Source organism: Camellia sinensis, chromosome 14 (assembly GCF_055761805.1).
Source record: "Camellia sinensis isolate YWXY chromosome 14, ASM5576180v1, whole genome shotgun sequence".
Classification (NCBI taxonomy): Eukaryota; Viridiplantae; Streptophyta; class Magnoliopsida; order Ericales; family Theaceae; genus Camellia; species Camellia sinensis.
In genome coordinates, this window is record NC_138974.1 from 37,096,546 (window position 1) to 37,104,889 (window position 8,344).

The following is an 8,344-nucleotide window of genomic DNA, read 5'->3' on the forward strand; positions in this document are numbered from 1 at the left end:
GGAGGAGCTACATGAATGGGATTTGAAGGCAGAGTCTAGGTCCCTTGAAGAGCAGGAACTCAAGCGAAGAAGAGAAGTTAGAAGCCAGGTGTGGCAGCTTAGTAGGAGTAAGGAAAGGTTATGGTATCAAAAGTCCAGACAGGTATGGGCTCTTTCTGGGGATAAAAATACTAGGTACTTTCACATTATGGCAAGTAGAAGACAGAGGAAAAATCTGTTAGACTCTATTGTTGTGGAGGGTCAATGGGTGGAGGATCCAGTGCATGTGAAACAAGAAGTGGCTAGGCATTTCAGTGTGTTGTTCTCTGAGGATTGGAAGGTAAGGCCCAAAATTCTAGGCCCTTTTGCTGTTATTAGTACTGTGGATGTCAGCAACTTGGAAAGTGAGTTCTCAGAAGAGGAGGTATGGAATGCAGTAAAGGATTGTGATGGGAACAAAGCGCCAGGCCCAGATGGTTTTAATCTGAAGTGCATTCAACAGTGCTGGTCTATATTGAAAGGAGAGATACTACAAATGGCGAATGAATTTTACCAAAATGGTAAGCTGTCTGGAGGGGTTAATAGTTCTTTCATTACACTGATTCCGAAGAAGGATAATCCAGTAGGATTGGGGGATTATAGGCCTATAAGCCTGGTTAGCTCGGTCTATAAAATTTTGGCAAAGGTGCTATCCAGAAGACTGAAGAGAGTTCTGCCATCGGTGATTAGTGAAGTACAGTCTGCTTTTGTGAGTGGAAGGTACATTTTAGATGGTGTGTTAATAGCCAATGAAGTAGTAGATGCATGGAAAAGATCAAGAAAGAAAGGTATTATACTAAAATTAGACTTCGAAAAAGCTTATGACTCAATCAATTGGGAGTTTCTGTGGTCGATGTTGGAAAACTTCGGTTTTGGTGAGAAATGGATAAGCTGGATGAGGACTTGTGTTTCTACAACCAAGGCGTCTGTTTTGGTTAATGGCTCACCCACAGATGAATTTCAACCTCAGAAGGGGCTTCGGCAGGGTGATCCCCTTTCACCTTTTTTGTTCATTATTACAGCAGAAGCTCTCAATCTACTATTGGTTAGGGCAGTGGGGTTAGGCCTGTTTAGAGGTGCCTCAGTAGGGAGTAATGATCTGCGAATTTCACATCTTCAATTTGCAGATGATACAATAGTATTTTGTGAAGGTGGTATGGAGGAGGTGCTAAATATTAAGAGGGTGTTAAGGTGTTTTGAAGTGATGTCTGGTTTGAAAAACAATTATCATAAGAGTGTAGTGTGCGGTGTGGGTTTTCAAGAGGAGGAAAGTTTGGGTTTGGCTCGAAGACTGAATTGTATCTCTATGAAATTACCTTTCAACTTTTTAGGTATGCCTCTAGGGGCCAATCCCAAGAGGAAGAGCACTTGGAGCCCAATAGTGGACAATGTGAGAAAGAAGTTGTCTTCTTGGAAAAGAAAACTACTCTCTTTTGCTGGGCGTTTGACCTTGATTAAATCAGTCCTCTCTAATTTACCTATCTACTTTCTCTCCATCTTCAAAATGCCTAAGGGGATTGTTAAGGCTTTGGTCAAGATTCAGTCCAATTTTCTGTGGGGTGGATCAGATACAAAGAGGAGTGTTCATTTGGTAAGTTAGGGTGAGGTAACAAAAAGCAAAAATCAAGGGGGTTTGGGGATGAGGGATGTGGGTGAGGTGAATGAGTGTCTGTTGCTAAAATGGTGGTGGAGATATGGTGCAGAGGATAAAGCCTTGTGGAAATCGGTGATATGCTCAAAATATGGCAGATTTGGAGGGGGTTGGGTGCCTTCTCTGGAAAGCACATATGGGGTGTCCACTGTGTGGAAAGATATAGTGCAGCTAAATTCATTAAACCCGCTTATGGGTGAATTCTATGAACAAAACCTAAAGTTATCAGTGGGTAATGGGAAGAGGATTCTGTTTTGGACAGATGCTTGGCATATTGGTAGAAGTTTGAAGGAGGATTACCCCAGATTGTATAGCCTATCCACTGAGAAGGAAGAAACCTTATCGCAAATAAGTGCTAAAAGGAGTCTAGGGGTGTGGCAATTTCATTTTAGAAGAAGACTGCTAGCTTGGGAGGAAGAGGAAGTAAAGAGGCTGTCCAGATTTCTGGAAACATCTCCTGCACTCAGGGAGGAAATTGAAGATTCTTGTTCCTGGCTTGCAGATAAATTTGGGAAGTTTTCGACATCCACAGTATGGTGCTGGTGGGCTGCAGTTAAAGACCCGGGTGTGAAGGTGCCAGCTGGGGTGTGGGAGTGTATGGCATCTCCAAAGATGCAATTCTTCTGCTGGTTGTCTTGGAGAGGCAGAGTAAAGACTTCGTCATTCCTACATAGGATTGGGGTATTACCTGCCAATGCATTGCCCACGTGCGTGTTCTGTCAAAGTGAGGAGGAGTCTTTGGAGCATGTGTTCCTGTTCTGCCCTCTGGTTTGGAATTGCTGGGCAGCCATGGTCAGTTGGTGGGATCAGTCTTGGGTAATCCCGGGCTCAATGGAGGGTTTGCTAAAATGGTGGGCTGTGGGGAAAGGGAAGTCTTGGATATCTCGAGCTTGGCAGGCTATCCTCTCTCTCGTGTTCTGGTCGGTTTGGAAATTAAGGAACGAATGTTTGTTTAAGGGTGTTGCACCAGACTTTGGAGGATTAAGCGAGAGAATGAAAGTTCAAATAGCATTGTGGGTAAAATGGTTTTTCAAGGTGGACTATTCAGTTCATGATCTGGTATCCAATTTGCACCAGATAAGACTGAATGCTGGAAGTCTTCAAAGGTAGTAATTGGCAGCAGTCTGGGTCGCTCAGCTGTAGTGAGCAGGGTGTGGGCAGCCTGTTATGGTAGCTCTGTCGTGAGCTGGAAATCTACTTGGTGGTTGCCTAATCTAAGAGTGAGGTTCCAAGTTTGGTGATTTCTTTCAGAATCAGTAAAAATCTAAGCTTTGCCGGGGAACATGGTGTTCAGAATGGTTTAATAAACTCATAGTTTCCCTCTTCTGTTTTGGTCCCTTAGCGAAGTGAGGGGAGTTTGTATGCTGCTGGTTGTCTTGTTTCTGTTTTTTGGTTTTCTCTTTGTGTTGGATTCTCTCCAACTGGAGCTCCGAGCTTAATGTAGCTCCGAGCTCCTCTTTATTGATGTACTCTTTCATCTTTGTATGATTCCATCAATAAAGATTCTTTTTGCTGATCAAAAAAAAAAAAAAAAGTTGAAATGCCTGCTAGTTGTGAGAGCGAAGTTAGTAAAGTGATTTTCCTTTTTGCTAACTCAATATTTATGATAATAATGCATTGCTTTAGCAACCTAAATTAATTAGGAAGGTCTCTTTACTATTATGAAGGATAAACATGTTTTTTCTTTTCTTTTGATTTTTGTTTTTATGAAGTGACAGTGATAGATTTGCAGGCTGATCATCAAAATAATTAGTGTCAAATTTTTTTTTTTGCAGATTGCTAATGAAGAGATGGACAGAACTTTAAGATGCTTTGAACCTGTTCAGCTCCATCAGAGTGGTGAAGCACCAAGGTTAGATGAACTACATTGTTATACCTATCTGGGTGGTTTTCCTGTCTATCTTGAGTATTAAGCGTTGTACAGATTTAGCCCAATTTAATGTTTCACACTTTTTATTCTGCTTGTAGCTGACTATCTTCATGCCATTGGATAATTGATGATTTAACATGGTATTTTAACTTAAAAAGCTCCAAAATTATAAGTGTATAATGACCCGTGACACATTCTAATTTTCTGCATACTATTGCTGGCATTATATGGCCCTGGCAGTAGGTGAAAATGCGATGTGTTTGCAATTTTAAATATATTTTTTGGTGATTTGATTAATGAGATGGTGGGTTGAATTTGATGACTGATTAACTGTTAGTATTTTCTGATGCAGTTAACAATACAAATATTTTTTAGAAAAAAGGGGTTACAAACCTTCAAAACCTTCTGAGTTGTGTGCTTTATATAATAATATAGATATAATGTCTCATGACACGTATTGGTAATTCATTTTGCACTTCCATCTCCATGCCCAGCAGGCGTGGGAATTCTGCTAGACCAGCTGCATCTAAGCCCTCATCTTCCCAGAAAAGAAGACATGTTGAACCGAAAAAGCCAATAACATATCTAAGAATGAGGGCTGACAATGCGCCACTTCTGCGGCGCCGGACCAACCACTCATACAATGAACAAGGGGTGTTAGTGTATGATTAGCTTTAGCATGCTAGTGTATGATTATGTCTGTTAGTGTATAGCTAGTGTATGATTATGTCTGTTAGTGTATAGCTTTAGCTTTATATTTTATAATGTACAATGCATCACACTTTCGGTGGGCATCCAATGCTCAAATTCTCTCTATAAAAGAGAGTGCATTCCCCTTGTAAGAAATATATAATACAATATTCAATACACAATTCTTTCTCTTTCTACATAAAACTAATATGGTATCAGAGCTAGATTAAGAACTTAATAATTCCGCTTCACCGGCGGGTGGCAACCTCACTTTAGCCGCCCGCCGGACAAACCCCAATTTCCTAATTTCTTCTTCCATAACAGCTTCTTCTTCACTCTTCTTCACCATCTCTATCACGTCCACAGTGGAGAGAATTTTGAACTCTATCCAAAACAACAACCACGTGCTAGGACCTGCAAAATATCAAGCCAACTACACAGGTCTACGCATGCACCACACTCAACCCAAGAGGGTGGGATAACCCAGACTACCTTGCCCACACGCAATGCAGTGCGTGAGATGCACACCATCGCCCAAATCACCTGTTCACAGAACCAACAGCGCCGGAGCAGGAAACACACTGGATGCTGCCACTCATCGCGAGCAGCTCCTTCGCTCCGTCAACACCATCGGCGGTTACAACTGTGGCTACCATTGATGCCGCAACAGCTTCGGCAGCCACGCCTCCACTTTTAACTCATCTCCGTCATTCCCATTGCCTCGCCAAAGCCACCGACACTCACACCACCCTTGATTTGAGCACACCACACAACTCACTCTCCTCTCATACACACACACGCCACCAACTTCATCTTCTCACACCCGGCAAACCCATGCACACAGGCACACACCTAGCACACACACACCATTGACACAGACCACACACTCACACAACGCATGCACACGGCAGCCATACACATGAAGCTTCATACACACACACACACTGCTACACACACACACAACACACCTTTCACACATGCACTCTCTCTCCATGCATGACAAAGATACACAACAGTAACAGCTGAAACCAATCTCCCTCTCTCTGCCATGAGCGTGAGAAAAAAAAAAAAAGAAAAAAAAAGAACCAAGGACCATCACCGCTGCGGCTGCACAGCCATGCCACCGTGGCCCATAGCTCTAACACATTGATACACTCAACATACTCACAAAACAGACATGGGCTGACTCGGGCTCTCCCTCTCGGCTCTCTCCATCGGCACACTGATACAAGACGCACACACATCAAAAAAAAAAAAAAAAAACCTCTCTCTCTATGCTGGGTCTCTCTCTTTGCAATACACTCACCAAGCTCTTTCTCTCTCTCTCTCTCTCGGTGTGCGTGGACGGAGGAGAATCTTATCTGGGCTGAATATACACAGATGGAAAAGCAAGCATCCACTACATTTTGTCTTTCAGTAAACGCAACCTGTCTCCACTCCTGTTTGAATTTTCTTTTTTTTTTTTTTCTTTCTTTTGCCTTTTCTTATCATGACACCCACATGGCATGTCTCTCAACTTTTTGACAAGTTATTTTTCTTTTTCTTCTTCTTATCCCCGTCTTTATCATTTTCGTTTTTCATATATATATATATATATATATATATATATATATATATATATATATCTTTAAAAAAAAAAAAATTTCACCATTCACACCAACTGCTTTTCTGCTTCGTCTTGTGTCATCCATGTCCTCCAGATTTGCACAGCACTCTCCTTTTTTATTCCTATCGGGGATCCACCCCGCTAACCGTTCTACACCACCACCACAAAAAAAAAAAAAAAAAAAACAAACAAACAAACAAAAACCCTTTCTATGTATTGAGCTGTTTTACTCCACTTTATTAATCCTTTTGTTTCAACCTCAAATAGGTTTCTATCTTCACACCTATTTGAGTTTGAGGGGGGGGGGTTATACATATGGTTACACACCATGCGAACCACCGAAGCTGGTGAGCATGGTTATACACCATGGGAACCACTCAAGCCACCTCATGGCGCACTCCCTAAGTCGCCCCCTTGGTGCACCACCACAAGCTTCTACATCGGTCCCGACAACGGTCCGGCATGACCCCGTAAACTGTCCCGACATCGGTCCGGCATGACCCCGTAAACTGTCCCGACATCGGTCCGACATGACCCCGTAAACTGTCCCGACATTGATTCCGGTCAGCTTCTACAACGGTCCGACATGACCCCGTAAGCTGTCCCGACATTGATTCCGGTTAGCTCCTACAACAGTCTGACACAACCATACAATGTCTTCACCAACGGTTCGACACGACCATACAGTGTCTTCTATCCTATTTTTCCTGTTTTGTTACTCTCTCCAAACTCAAGTTGGCTAGTACCTATCCTCCTTGAGTTTGAGGGGGGCTGTTAGTGTATGATTAGCTTTAACATGCTAGTGTATGATTATGTCTGTTAGTGTATAGCTAGTGTATGATTATGTCTGTTAGTGTATAGCTTTAGCTTTATATTTTATAATGTACAATGCATCACACTTTCGGTGGGCATCCAATGCTCAAATTCTCTCTATAAAAGAGAGTGTATTCCCCTTGTAAGAAATATATAATACAATATTCAATACACAATTCTTTCTCTATCTACATAAAACTAATAAGGGGATAGCATTAAAACTTGTGCCTCGTCTAAGAAACCCAATACCAGTACTGCTGCTCCATTGTACGAAGAGCTGAAGAAGGATGACTACCACTGGTTCTAGTTGTCATAAATTGCACCACTAGGTTGGTTTCTTAATTGCTTTTGCTTTTTTATGTTTCTGAAAAGTATTAGCCTTATTTGATGTTATTTTAATATTTTATACGTATATAGGTTGATCCACATAACATGGTTGCTGGGAGTGGTGCAATGAAGAATGAGAACGAAATTCCTGCAGTTTGTCGAAGATCTCAGAAACGGTCTGGTTTTCTCAATATATATATATATATATATTTGTCATTTCTGCATTGCATTTCAACTACATTGTGTGTTTTGTGTTGACTGTGCTTGTTTAAGAAGTTTTATTTAGTTTGCTGAACTTATCCGAAACTTGCCGTGTTTGTCAAATGTTTTATGTTACATTGTTTGTTGAGTTGTTTTATGGAGTATGCTGAACTTTATCAGAACCTGCATAGTGTTTTTTTAAACCTGCTTAGTTCGTTGAAGGTTTTTTTATGTGACATTGTTTGGTAAGTTGTATGACTGTTTACCTACTATTTCTCTGAAGCCATGACGCAAGTAAAAGTCGTGTGCACTCTTTATGTGTGGAAAAAGGATTGCAATTCGAGCCAATTAGGTTGGGTAAATTTTTTATTTTTATTTATTTTGAAAATTAACAAGTTATTTGATATGTTGTTTTTATTTTTAAAAAGAAACTGATGATTTGGGTAATTTTTTTATTTTTATTTATTTTGAAAATTAACAAGTTATTTGATATATTGTTTTTATTTTTAAACTAGTGAAATTGATTTCAAAATTTTTTGGCCTTGTTTTATTTGTATTTTAGAAGAAAAAAAATCAGAATTTTTTTTTGAAAATTTGAAAACTAGTTTGATAAAAATAAATGTCAAAAATATAGTTTAAATTTTTTTAAATTTATTTTTTAAAAAGCAAATTTTTTTTTATTTCTTTCAACATATTAATTTTATTTTTTTTTATAAAAAAAAATTGAAATAAGTTTTTGAAAATTAAAAAAAATTAAAAAATTATATTTCCACTTATTTTCAAAATAATTTTTTAATATCTCTTCCCTCACCATCTATCGTTGCCATTAACAACTGCCAACCAACTCCGGTCGCCTACCTCCGACAAAACTTTGGCCACCAACCCTAGTAGGCCACTTTTAACCACTTCCTTTACAACTCACAAAATATATATTATCACAGTTTTTATTTTTTTTAATTTTTTTAGTAAGTAAATAAGAATCTGACAACGTTATCATACCGCACTCACTTAATTGAAAATGATTACGTACATAAATACATTACTACAAATTTCATGTGAAAATGCTCTTATGCTTCAAAGCACAAGGTTACACGCACAAATCGAACTCAAAATCAACAATTCATAAACAAATAACATAGAAAAATATTAAGTGCACATAATCTATCAT

General features: G+C 39.6%; 1 protein-coding gene across 1 annotated transcript; it reads left to right on the forward strand.

Annotated features, from left to right (window-relative positions):
• The first annotated feature begins 1,657 nt into the window (after positions 1-1,657).
• On the forward strand, positions 1,658-3,895 carry LOC145806911 (uncharacterized). The gene is made up of 3 exons (XM_082904762.1): positions 1,658-2,728; positions 3,445-3,521; positions 3,892-3,895. The coding sequence occupies exons 1-3, from the start codon at positions 1,658-1,660 to the stop codon at positions 3,893-3,895; spliced, it is 1,152 nt and encodes a 383-aa protein (XP_082760888.1).
• The last annotated feature ends 4,449 nt before the right edge of the window (positions 3,896-8,344 follow it).

What these genes read in the sequence shown, in the direction of transcription:
- LOC145806911 (XM_082904762.1), top strand. Translation starts at nt 1,658, where the DNA reads ATGAGGGATGTGGGTGAGGTGAATGAGTGTCTGTTGCTAAAATGGTGG. An exon ending in ACTATTCAGTTCATGATCTG is followed by an intron (nt 2,729 to 3,444) that starts GTATCCAATTTG and finishes TTTTTTTTGCAG; the next exon opens with ATTGCTAATGAAGAGATGGA.